Below are 13553 nucleotides of genomic sequence, written 5' to 3'. Positions count from 1 at the left end.
CCTTTGAGCCAGTTCTGTATCCAAATGGCTAGTTCTCCCTGTATTCCATGAGATCTAACCTTGCTTACCAATCTCCCATGGGGAACCTTGTCAAAGGCCTTACTGAAGTCCATATAGTTCACATCTACCGCTCTGCCCTCCTCAATCCTCTTTGTTACTTCTTCAAAAAACTCAATAAAGTTTGTGAGACATAATTTCCTACGCACAAAGCCATGTTGACTATCCCTAATCAGTCCTTGCCTTCCCAAATAATGTACATCCCGTCCCTCAGGATTCCCTTCAACAACTTGCCCACCGCCGACGTCAGGCTCACTGGTCTATAGTTCCCTGGCTTGTCCTTACCACCCTTGTTAAATTTTGGAACCACGTTAGCCAACCTCCAGTATTTAGGCATCTCACCTGTGACTATCGATGATACAAATATCTCAGCAAGAGGCCCAGCAATCACTTCCCTAGCTTTCCACAGAGTTCTAGTACATAGAACATAGAATAATACAGCACAGAACAGGCCCTTCGGCCCACGATGTTGTGCCGAACATTTGTCCTAGCTTAAGCACCCATCCATGTACCTGTCCAATTGCCACTTAAAGTTCGCCAATGATTCTGACTCTGCCACTCCCACAGGCAGCGCATTCCATGCCACCACTCTGTGGATAAAGAACCTACCCCTGACATCTCCCCTATACCTTCCACCCTTCACCTTAAACTAAGGTATACCTGATGAGGTCCTGGGGATTTACCCACCTTTATGCATTTCAAGACATCCAGCACTTCCTCCTCTGTAATATGGACATTTTGCAAGGTGTCACCATCTATTTCCCTACATTCAATATCTTCCACATCCTTTTCCACAGTAAATACTGATGCAAAATACTAGATTAGTATCTCCCCCATTTTCTGCGGCTCCACACTGATCTTTGAGGGGCCTTATTGTCTCCCTAGTTACCCCTTTGTCCTTAATGTATTTGTAAAAACCCTTTGAATTCTCCTTAATTCTATTTGCCAAAGCTATCTCATGTCCCCTTTTTGCCCTCCTGATTTCCCTTTTAAGTATACTCCTACTGCCTTTATACTCTTCTAAGGATTCACTCGATCTATTCTGTCTATAACTGACATATGCTTCCTTCTTTTTCTTAACCAAATCTCAATTTCTTTAGTCATCCAGCATTCCCTATACCTATCAGCTATCCTTTCACCCTAACAGGAATATATTTTCTCTGGATTCTTATTACCTCATTTAATATCTCAAGATATTCATTCATCTGCCATGTTTGGTGCTGGCAACTCCCACATGAAAGGCCTTTGTTTGTCCAATTACATGATTGTGTAACCAGAAATGCACAATAGTATCCTGTTGTGATCTGGATATTGCATCTTTCACATGTCTTCATACATTTCTCTAAGATATTTCAGTCTAAGATATCCAAGATAAAATTTTATAACTGCAAACTAGCATTTTTTTTAAAGAAGAGCCTCACAAGATTATGCTGTTAACTTTTTGTTTGAATGTTAAATTTATAATTATAAAATATCCTTTAAATCTTGGGGGCATATTTCACTTCCATTGCTTATTAAATGTTGTAGATATTTTCAAATAAATACAGTTATGACACATCTCTGGAGCAAGTTGGACTATAATCCAGACTTATCACTTATTTTTCCACATATTTACTATTTGCCCCTCTCAGTCTTACAAGCTATGAAAGAAATGAGCCTTTCATTCTGAAATCCCCAGCCTTTGGACATCAGGATTGTATTTTGAAGTCATTGTTCCTTTTACAGAGCTTTATATGCTGAAACACAGGACAGAAATTTGGCCTGAGAATTGAAATCCTAAAACAAACTACTAATGTGTGATAGTTTGTCATCCCAGTAACCAGGACTAGAATTAACACTGTGCCTGTATTATATCTGTGAATAGACTACTAGGAACAGCATGTTTTAAGATGTTGCCCATTGCATTCCCTGCTAGCATCATCCATCCATTCATTCTGAATTTTAAAAATACTCCATTCCATGCCTTTAGTTTTCAAGTGTTTCTTTATTGAGGTTGTTTGCTTCAGCCACTTTGTTTCTTTGTCTGCGGCTTAAAGTATTTCAAAAGGATTATAAGGACTATTTCTAAGCAACAATATTTATCCGCTCACAGATATCTTTTCAGCATTTCTTGAACTTCTAATTAATTACTATTGATGTAGTTTCAAAATTCTTGAAGCAGAGCAGATTTATATACCCCTTCAATATAAAAATAGGCTCCCGGGCATTCACCACTTCTGTCAGATCTCAGAAAAGGCTTTGTTGCCATTTTTCCAGCCATGACCTGGTGAACCATTTAGTTTATCTGGGTTTATCAGGCTGCACCAAAAGATAACAGTTTTAGAGATCAAAAGCCTTTCTATAGAATAAATTTAAAGATGAAGGTAGTCCTTTTGCTTCAGCATTTAAAAAGAAGCAAGCACAAATCAAAAACATAATGTCAAAAATAGCCAGCATATTAGTCATTATTAGTAGACAGAAAAGCAAAATTGAAGTTTCAACTTCATCACCTTTCATTGGACTGAATAAAATGACAGATGAATAACATTTATGAAAAATTTGAAATTGGTACATATATCAAAGAGTAGAATACCAAATGCTTAAAGGGAAAATAAGAAATGATTAAATGAATGAAGCGATATTAACATAAGGTGATAAGCTAGCTAAAGAAATTTGAAATGACCCCAAAATGTACGTAAATGAGACAGTTGAGGGTAAAGCAGATCTGAAATAGATACATGAAAAGTAAACAGAGTGAAATCTTTAGTTAACATCGTTTGCTTATTTAAGTCAGGAAATGCAGAATGCTGCAAATTGCCAGTTGGAAGATAAGGTATCCTACATTGAACAGTGGAAGGCGAAAAAAGGAGATTTTTGTTTGTGGAAATTCTTGAGATATGGCTAGACCAGCATTTATTGCACGTCCTTTATTGCCCTGGACAAGGTAGTGCAAGGTGCCATTTTGAACTGCTGCAATCCTTGGGTGTACGAGCAGCCACAGTGCTGTTAGGAAAGAATTTCCAGAAATTAGGACCTTATGATAGTAAAGATATAGTAATATAGTTCCAAGCCAGGATAGTGTGTGGCTCAAGGGAACTTGAAGGTGATGGTGTTCCTATGCATCCACTGCCCTTATCCTTTGAGATGAAGAGGGCACAATGCAGAGCATCTTGTGGATGATATGCACTGCTGCCACTGGACATGGACTGTTTCAATTTCTGAGGAGTCACAAATGATGCTGAGCATTGTGCAGTCATCAGCAAAAATCCCCACTCCTGACCTTATAACAAGGTAAGGTCATCGATGAAGTTGCTACAAAAGGTTGACCCCAGGACACTATCCTGAAGAACTTCAAAAATTATGACCTGTTGCTGAGATTATTGACTATCAACAACCCACATTTATGATGGAATGTCATAATGGACATTAAATATTAATTCTGTTTATGTCTCCATGGATGCTGCCAAACCTGCTGAGTTTCTCTAACACTTCCTGATGTCTGGCATTCACAGATGTCTTGCTTTTACACAGTCATCTTCCTTTATGCTAGGTACAAATCCAACTAGCAGAGTTTTCCCCTGATTCCAATTTATGTCAGTTTTGCTAGGGTTGCTTGATGCCATTCTCAGTAAATGCTGCCTCACTGTCAATGGTGGTCACTCACCCCACTTCTGGATTTCTGCTCTTCTGTCTGTTTTTGGACGAAGGTCAAAACTGAGCATCAGCTGAAGAACATGAGCCACCCATTGCCAATGACTGAGCAGTAAACCTACGTGCTAATCAATAACAGTTAATGACTGCAACGATCCTATGACAATTAATCTCTTTTACTGAAGGTGAATGTTGCAAAAACCATGGAATTGGGTTTATATCTCAGCGCTTAAATGTGATCAACAACACAACGACCATTCCCAGCCTCTAACCTGCTCTTGCAGCAACAGTATTTATATGGCTGATTCAGTTTCTGGTCATTGGTCACTTCCAGGATGGACATGGTTGGGGGTTTCAGCATTAGTAATGTCATTGAATGTTGAGGAGGGATGGTCTCTTGCTGGTGATGTTTATTTGCTGGCACTCGTGATGATATTGCCCCTTTAACAAGGTTAAGTTGTCCTTAGTTTTTCTTTCAAGGGGGATTGTAGAGGCAGAGGTTCCATTTTGTCTGGAGAAGGCTATTCTAAACAATAGCAAGGGAATGGCCAGTTTTTCCAGTTCAGGATTTTTTTTCTACTTTGGTTTCATTTATAGCAAGCTGTCAAAAACTAATGGGACCTAGAAGAGCAGCTACAGTGATAAGAGGTTCCATGTTTCAACAGAGAAATTGCCTAAACTTTCTGGAAACTCTCCTGCCTGTAAGAACCTGTGTTTGAATTTACCTTTTGCCGAGGGAAGTGCTTATGGGATGTTGCAGGAATTGGAATAGCTCCTTCATTAAGTTGTGGTAGAGTTGATTGGGTTTTCACATGAGTTGTTATTCTAGATTCTGTTTTCTTTTGTTCGTGTTTCAAACATGTGTAAATAAATTCTGTTTTGCTTGAAGCCAAGTGGTTTGACCAGCTGCATCGCTCCTGAAATGTCCACTAAATATCTACCTTTTTAAAAAAAACTTTAAGAAGGTAACCTAGACTCTAACTTTTATTTTTTTTTATCTCCGGACATATCAGAACCTCTGCATTTATGACCTTTCTTGGAAACAAAACAAGGACAACGTAGTCTTCTTAAAGGGGCAGCATCTTCACACTCATGTGGCGTGAATATTATTTGTCACTTGAAAGCCCAAGTCTGGATGTTCCTGACATTCCTGAAGAAGGGCTTATGCCCGAAACGTCGATTCTTCTGTTCCCTGGATGCTGCCTGACCTGCGCTTTTCCAGCAACACATTTCCAGCTCTGATCTCCAGCATCTGCAGACCTCACTTTCTCCTCAAGTCTGGATGATGCCCAGGTCTTGTTGCACATAGGCATGGACTGTTTCACTGTCTGAGGAATCACAAATAGTGCTGAACATAGTGCCATCATCAATAGCATCTCCATTTCTGACATGCTGATGCAAGGAATTATTAGACAGTTTGACTCCATGCTCCCTAAATGATTTGAGAAGCAGAAGGAATCATAGCATGCTGATTTTATCCCGTGGAGGGGATCACCTGTTTCAGTTGTCAGAGATTAACATACACAGACCTAACCTATTTCTCTTTAAAGACATATTCCAAAAATTCTGATTCTGAAATGATTTCTTCCACAAGTTCTACCTATAAAATCACATTGAAAAATTGTTTGCAGTAGTTTTCCACCAAGCTCAGATTCATACTAGTACCTGAGATCTCTTAGTTCAAAATAAAGCTCCATATACACTTAGATAGAAGTAAACGTGGCTTCTGTAAGCTTTCTTTTTTTTTAGTTTTCTTGAGATATTTTCCTCATTTTGCTCCATTGAAATAGGTGAAGGAACTGACTTTCTTACGCTATCCTTTAATTCCTGTTAAGAAATCAAGCCCAGGACTCCCTGCATTCAGTTCATTTCTGCCATTGTCTATCACTTAGCTGTTTTCAGTATAACTTGTCAACAATGAAATCCTTAGCCTTTATCAAAGGTTTCAATCCAAAATGGTTTTGGAATGTCACTTATAATGCCAATAAATACTTCATTTTGAATTTTCTCAACTGGGTATTTTTTTTACTCCAGAAAACACAGCTGTGACATTTTAATATTAATCTGATTGTAAGGCTCCAGGAAAGCTAACCTTAATCAAAACTTATCTTACTGAGTGGCTTGATCAACTATGGAACAGCAACACTTTCAACTCCGTAAGGAGTATTTCATTCACTTTGAAGAAATTTGAGATCTCATCTCAAATAAATCTTGAAGTTAGTAGCCACAGAGGACCTTTAGTTTACCAAGTCTGTCAAGTATATATGCAGTGAATGAAGAACAAAGACAAGTTAACAGCCTTATTGATATTCTATCTTCCTTCATTGAGCCTTCTTGAAGAACTTAATTTCTATTTCACTTCCATTCAGAATTTTGTGGACAACTTTGAATTAGATCAAAACAGATTGATGTTTCCTGAGTAAATCTTTGGTTATATATTGTTTAGTCCTGGGAAGATCTTGTTGGCAATATCCTGTCATCAACACTGATCTGAAGGATAATGATTTTGGCTTGAATGCATTATGCTAATCATATGAAATCAATCAGTGAATGGAGGTTGTTGACATTGAAGAAATAAAAAGTAGATAATATTGTTGAAGTAGTAATCTAAAGGAGAAATCACATGCAATCAACACACATGGGATCAATGATATGCTCACGTGCTGTTGCACTCTTCCTTTGTATATTGCATCCTTCTCTAGTATGTAGAAATAAGCAACCTCTTTTGGCCATGGTCTACATTTGTTTCCCTGTTGGGCTATCATCTTAGACTGTCTCTGTTTCACTGCCTCCATCTGTCTTTTTTCTGTAGCCAATTTCATCGAATGGAGCCAGAATAAATAATCTCTGTATATCTTTCTAATGCTTTTTTATTTCATTTTTTTTGGCTTTGGTGTTCTGTGTCTTGAAGCTTGTGATCTACAGCTGCAATGTTAGATGCAATAACCTGACTCTCATTTGACCTTGACAGATGGCAAAGGAGGCTTCAGTCTGACTATTTACTTTTCTTTCTTCACTGTCTATTCAAGTGTGTTATTCTTCATGTAGTTCCCCTTTTTCTGTGTAAACTATAGTGGCTTCACTGCCAGAAATGTGGTTCCACCAAATTCAAATCATCTTTAATGGTATGAGCTAAGATTTATACTTATTCTGAATTTTTTTGTGCAGTCCAGAAAATTTCAGTTATCAGTTACTCTTGCAAAATTATTGTAAATTCCTGTGAATAGGTGGATTTCTTCCAGTTTGAATTTGGACATAAATTAAATTTAGGTTGTAATTGTGTTATGAACTTAAAGCTCTAAACGTGTTCACATTCAAGAATTTGTCCATGCAGACCAGATAACCTAAATAAATCTAGTCCCATTTTTTAGCATTTGGCCCATATCCCTCTAAACTCTTTCTATTCATACACCTACCCAGATGCCTTTTAAATGTTGTAATTGTACCAGACCCCACCACTTTATCTTGCAGCTCATTCCATACAAGCACCATCCTCTGTGTGAAAATGTTGGCCCTTTGCATCCTTTTAAATTTTTCCCCTCTAACCTTAAACCTATACCTTCTAGTTTTAGACTCCCTCACCCTCGAAAAAGTCCTTGTCTATTCACTCTATCCATGCCCCTTATGATTTTATAAACCTCTATAAGGTCCACTGCTCAACCCCTCCAACCCTGGCAACAACTTTGTAAATCGTTTCTGAACTCTTTCAAGTTTCACAACATCCTTCCTATAGCAGAGACCAGAATTGCATGCAGTATTCCAAAAATGGCCTAACCAATGTCCTGCACAGCTGCAACATGACCTCCCATTTCCTATAATCAGTGCACCGACCAATAAAGGAAAGCATGCTAAGCACCTTCTTCACTATCCTATCAACTTGCTATTGCCTTTCAAGGAATTATGAACCTGTATTCCAAGATCTCTTTGTTCAGCATCGCTCCCCAGTCAGTTCTGTATCCAAATGACTAGTTCTCCCTGTATTCAATGTGATCTAACCTTGCTAACCAGTCTACCATGAGGTACCTTGTTGAATGCCTTACTTAAGCCCATATAGATCATGTCCACTGCTCCAACCTCATCAATTCTCTTTTGTTACTTCTTCAAACAACTCAATCAAATTAGTGAGACACTAAAATGACCTTATGGCTAAATAGCCTTTCCGTTACTTTGAGTACTTTATTGTATAGGCAAAAGTGAGGACTGCAGATGCTGGAAATCAAAGTCTAGATTAGAGTGGTGCTGGAAAAGCATAGCAGGACAGACAGCATCCGAGGAGCAGGAAAATCAACGTTTTGGGCAAAAACCCTTCATCAGGAATGAATGCAAATTGAGGATGAGATATCAGAGATAGAGTATTCTATGCCATTTGTTGGGATTAGTTGAGATATTACAAATTACATGAAAGATGGGAGTGGCTCATACTTCTCAACTTCAATATCAACTTATTTTCCTTGGAATCAGTCACTACTATAGAACTTCACATTTGTAATTGAGGTGGAAAACTATTCAATGACTATCAGCTCCAGATTAATGAAGGAGTGTGACCAGTCTGTGAGGCAACCATGTCAGTCTTTACTGTTTTGGCATGAAATAAGTAGAAGAATTAATCAAAAATTATTTTAATGTAAAATCTTTTTTTTATAATTCAGACTGAATTCACAAAGTCACTTTCAGGTATTTGACTTAATTTGTTATCAAATGTGGTTATTTTTGCATTTTAATTGAACTGAAACATTGCAAAATTTGATCCTAGAGCGAGCCTGATGGCAAGCAACTTGTTTATATATGAAACAAAGCATGAGAGGGATAGTGTCATAGTCAGTAATACACATGAAGAACAATGAACTTACAGGCTTACTGCTCATCATATCATCAGAAGGTAAAGGTATATTGAAGAATAGGACCCTCTTTGACCTCATGCATAATTTGGTTCTATTTCATGAAATGTTTAAAGGCTTATTGAGTTAAATCTTCTTCCTTTTCTTCTGTGACATTTACCATTCCTTGGCCAGGCCATCAACATTACTGGTTGTTGAGAGGTGACAAGATGGCTCTCATTGCCGAGCTACTACCTTTTACTTCAGTTATTAATTCAACTGATGGCAAATTTGAGTGAGGTGGTAAAGGCAATTGGCCATTTTCCAGACAGATTAGATTTTGTTTTAATTTTTGTTTCATGATTGTTGATGCTAAACTACCTCTTATTTTCTGATTTTTCTAAATTGTGCTTTGGAATTGTTTTCAGTTGAACTCAGGACATCTATCATTTGCTGTCAATCGAGGGACCAGTCGAACTATAAGGTTGCTGCTGAATCGAATGCCATTGAATGATGGGAAGTGGCATGATCTTCAACTAGAGCTACGAGACGTGAGGAATGGGCGTGATATTCGATACATAGCAACAATCACTATTGATTTCGGACTTTATCAGGTCAGATTGATTTCTTTCTTGATGCATTGGAGCTTGTAGGGAAATCTCTTAGAAACCTGAAGCTCAGAAGGTGTCCCCTTGGTCCATCTTGTATGTGCTGGTTCTTTGAATGAACAGTTATGCGTTATGAGGCAGTAGTGCTAACCAATGAGTCACCATGTTATTTGTTATGTTTTTTACATCCAGTTAGTGAAGAAGACCGATTTTCATTTTTTTGGATTTATCTACAAAATAAAACATTACAGATGTGTACCTCCTCACTCGGCCATACCACAGTATCCTATATACCCCTCGATAGATGTTTGGGTGACACCCAATAATCACACTGACCTATTCCATTCCTCTGCATCAATACCTCAATAACCAATTGCCTTTTAATATCATTATCAACTTGAGGATTTGTGTTTCTGGGCACCAAGGTTTCTTTGCTCACTTGCACCTCATAAACTTACATAAAATATATTGCCTTTCTTCAAACACCATCTGTGACAGGCTATGTGGATTCAACACTTGGACTGTCACCTCAGAAGTGAAAAAACAGTCTCTCACACTATTGAGGGATTGTCTAAGAAAACAACGGCTGTGTTTTAGTTATTAGTACTCCAAAAATGCACTCTGCACATAATTTCATTTGTCATGATCTGTCCATTTCATCATCTTATGTAATCCTGAAATTTATAACTATTATTACTATCTATGACATAAGCACACATCGATTTCTAGAATTTGTAAACTATAATGCTGCTGCGTCATTAATAACTTAATGTAGTTTACTCAAGGTAGTTTATAAAAATTGCATAGTAATGAACCCAAAATTGCTCTTTGGTAAATACCACTGCCATTAACCTCTCAAACAGAATACGACACATCCATCACAACCTTTTGTTTTCTGTTACAATTTTTTAACCGTCTTGCTATCTTCCACTTACCTCCATTTGCTTCCATCACCTCATTTAAATTTCTGTGTAGCACCTTATCCAAATGCATTTCAAATGTGGATATGCAAGATATGCTAACAAGCTTCTCTGTAACTTTGTCAAAGAATTTGATCAAGTTTGTCAAGAAAAAAGGAAAGCCTCAGACTTGCAATGATGAAATTCATGTTTGCTCTCCTTGTTTTAGCCTATGCCTTTGATACAAACTGTTGTTTTATCCTTGATAGTGGTTTCCAATAATTCCCCCATTCACTGTTGTTGACTGACTGATCTGTTGTTTCCTAATTTATTCCTCTTCCCTTTCACATTAACAACCTTCCAGTCTCCAGCATTACTTCTATATCCAGTCAGGACCAGGTGACCTATTAACTTCCAGTCATGCTAAATTTCTAATACCTTTTATCTATTCCTGCCTATGACCTTTTAGTCTAACCTTCATATTATCTGCTTCTAATGTGAAGATAGATGCAAAGTGCTCATTTAGTACAAAAGGACTTAGATCTTTAAAGGGTCTGTAATAACTCCAAAGTTGAAAGGTAAACCCTCCAATTTTCTAAGGATTCAACCAGATGCTGAAGTCGTTTTTGTCCAAAATCAAGTTTAGATTAGGGTAGATTAGATTCCCTACTGTGTGGAAACAGGCCCTTCGGCCCAACAAGTCCACACTGACCCTCCGAAGAGCAACCCACCCAGACCCATTCCCCTACATTCACCCCTGACTAATGCACCTAACACTACGGGCAATTTAGCATGGCAAATTCACCTAACCTGCACATTTTTGGACTGTGGAAGGAAACCGGAGAACCCGGAGAAAACCCACACTAACACGGGGATAATGTGCAAACTCCACACAGACAGTTGCCCGAGGCAGGAATTGAACCCAGGCCCCTGGCACTGTGGGGCAGCAGTGCTAACCACTGAGCCACTGTGCCGCCAATTTGTGCAAGTTTTTTGCCATGTCTGTTTTCTTCTCCCTCATTAAAAAAAAATGCAATTTCATTGTAAGAACATCACCATTGTATTTAAGCAATATGTGATAAAATTACTATAATCGCCCACAATAACATATGTGACCCTTTATCTGCCAATCATCCTGTAAGCTTTTTATCATCTCATTAGTAGAGCATCTCCTAGGCTACAGCTGAGCCTTATTTGTGTAACCTCAACTTTGGAAACAGAGGTGCACCACAAAAAACACAAAACTGCATGTAAACTAAACAGCCTTTCTCACATTGCTTCACTTTTTGTTAATTCCTGATATTTTATCCACTCTTTATTTTGCAAATTTAAACCAGTAAGCCAACTGAAAGCCCAGGCGAGCAATTGAACTGGCCAGATCAAGGCAGCTGTCACGGCCATGTTACAAGATGGTCTCCAATAAAGTGTTTTGAACTAATGGTGCAATGATTGTGGTTTTAATTAGTATTTTCTTGTTGTTAGGATACAGTTGTTGTTGGCAATGAGTTACACGGGCTGAAGTTGAAGCATCTTCAAGTTGGTGGTATTCTCAGAGCTGGTGAGGTACAGAATGGATTGGATGGCTGTATCCAGGTATAGGAATTGTTGCTTGTTACAGGTAGTTCTGTCTGTCAATTGTGACCATCAGTACAGATTTGAATTCGGCTGAGAAGTCTTGTGGATGCAATAGCCACCATTGTCCAATATGTATGCTCTGTCGCTTATTGTTCATATTGAGAAGGTGTGTATTATATTGATTTCAGAGTTTGTTCCGTTTTCTGTGCTATGGTAAGTTAATTTCTTCCTCCAGTAATGAGCTGTACTAGATCAAACAATGACCCTTGCAAGCACTCAAGACAGGCAGAATCTTAACTGATGGAGATTGCTTAATGTTCAGGGACACTTCCTCATGCCATATGTGAAAATCAGATCACACTTTCTATATTCAATCCTGAATTCAAAAGAAATTAGCTAACCGCATTTGCAGCATCTATTATTTTATTTAGGTAGAAATCAGGAGAAAAATCAACCAGCTCTGCTCATCATAATCAGTAATGATGTATGCAAGAGGGAGTTTTCAAACAGGATTTTATAACTTGTAAACTTAGCAAAACTACTTGTACATAGGTCTGAGCAATCTTACAGCTCTTCGCTGTATTTTGTACAACATGTATATACATTTTATATGTATTATGATGAATTGGATTTATATATTATTCCTATGAAGCAAAAAAAAATTCCCTCTTCTCCTGATACATTTATATATTGGAAAGTACAGTTTCAAAGATTCTCATGCCTCTTCTGCATCTAGCCCATGGTCCATTTTGGTGATTAGGATGTTTGTAGTCAATGTTGCTAAACCTATTCATCATCAAACTTCCCCAAATGCATGTACACTTAAGTGATCATGAGAACAGCTGGTTGACTTTTCTTTATCCCCTGCCAACCCAACTTCTCCTTTCTGACATCCACTGCTTGTGACTGAAGAGACCCTTATTAGCAGAAGAAAACACTCTGAATGTTGGCTCTTCTAGATTTCTATGATTCAGTTTTATTCTTGTCTTCAGTAGTTTGTAGAATATCTTCCAGAAACCCTTAGTTCATTTAACTCCTGTGCATATATATAGATCAGTCTAGCATTATATGACCTGCAAATAAATGGTGCACACAAGTGTAGATCTATATTTTTTGTTTAGCTTGAAATGCAAATTTATAGAGTTAATGTAGGTACCGAAGAAGTCAATCTATTGACTACTGTTTTTTTTTCCGACCCTCAGGGTGTGCGTCTTGGTGAAACCTCTATTGGAATTGCAATGCCAAAACCAAGTCGGACTATGAACGTAGAATTAGGCTGCACCATCCCAGATCCATGTGACTCCACCTCGTGTCCTCCTAACAGTTATTGCAGCGATGAATGGCAGAGTTACTCTTGTATCTGTGAGCCAGGTATTGTTTGCAAAACCGAAGGTAGTTATGTATCTTTTACTGATCCTTTTCTCTCCCTTGTCATTGCAATATTTATTTATAGCAAAAGCTTTATTTAGAAGAATCAGTTTTCAAGTTAGTTTCACAGACCATAGGTTTTCTGCAGATATAGATGTGTTGGCAGTAATTTTCAATTCCTCACTGGCCACAGGAGAGGTGCCAGAGGACTGGAGGTTAGCCAATTGTGGTACTGTTATTCGAGAAAGGAGCAAGCACTGAACTAGGAAAATGCAGGAGAGGCAATCTAACCTTTTTGGTGCTGAAGGAATTGGAAGAAATTCTGAGGGATGGAATTAATCTGCACGTGGAGAGGTTGAGATTAATCAAAAATAATCAACATGGTTTTGTTGAGGGGAAGCAATGTCTGACCAACTTGATTGAATTTGTCAAAGAGGTAACCAGGTGTGTAAATGAGGCATTGCGTTCAAGACAATCTACTTCAGCAAGACTTTTCATAATTTTCTGCATGGAGGACTGATAACAAAGGTAATAGCTAATGGAATCTAAGGAAATTTGGCAAATTGGATACAAAATTCTTAGAGTGGTAAGAAGCAGAG

General features: G+C 38.1%; 1 protein-coding gene across 8 annotated transcripts in view; it reads left to right on the top strand.

Moving 5' to 3' along the window:
* celsr3 (cadherin, EGF LAG seven-pass G-type receptor 3) overlaps positions 1-13553 on the top strand; it is a 251061-nt gene that overhangs the window by 119786 nt on the left and 117722 nt on the right. For all 8 annotated transcript variants that reach the window (XR_015759367.1, XM_087994121.1, XM_087994118.1 and 5 more), the window contains exons 10-12: positions 8933-9118; positions 11494-11604; positions 12789-12957. Coding sequence is in view for 7 of the 8 variants with exons in the window: in XM_087994121.1 (XP_087850247.1) it covers positions 8933-9118; positions 11494-11604; positions 12789-12957 (466 nt within the window). In the remaining variant the exon portion in view is untranslated. The remainder of the gene's footprint in view (positions 1-8932; positions 9119-11493; positions 11605-12788; positions 12958-13553) is intronic.

The sequence above is a fragment of the Chiloscyllium plagiosum genome, unplaced genomic scaffold (genome assembly GCF_037043375.1).
Source record: "Chiloscyllium plagiosum isolate Xiang-an unplaced genomic scaffold, Cpla_swu_hap1 HiC_scaffold_14, whole genome shotgun sequence".
NCBI classification, from domain to species: Eukaryota; Metazoa; Chordata; class Chondrichthyes; order Orectolobiformes; family Hemiscylliidae; genus Chiloscyllium; species Chiloscyllium plagiosum.
This window is presented reverse-complemented; position numbering and strand designations above follow the sequence as displayed.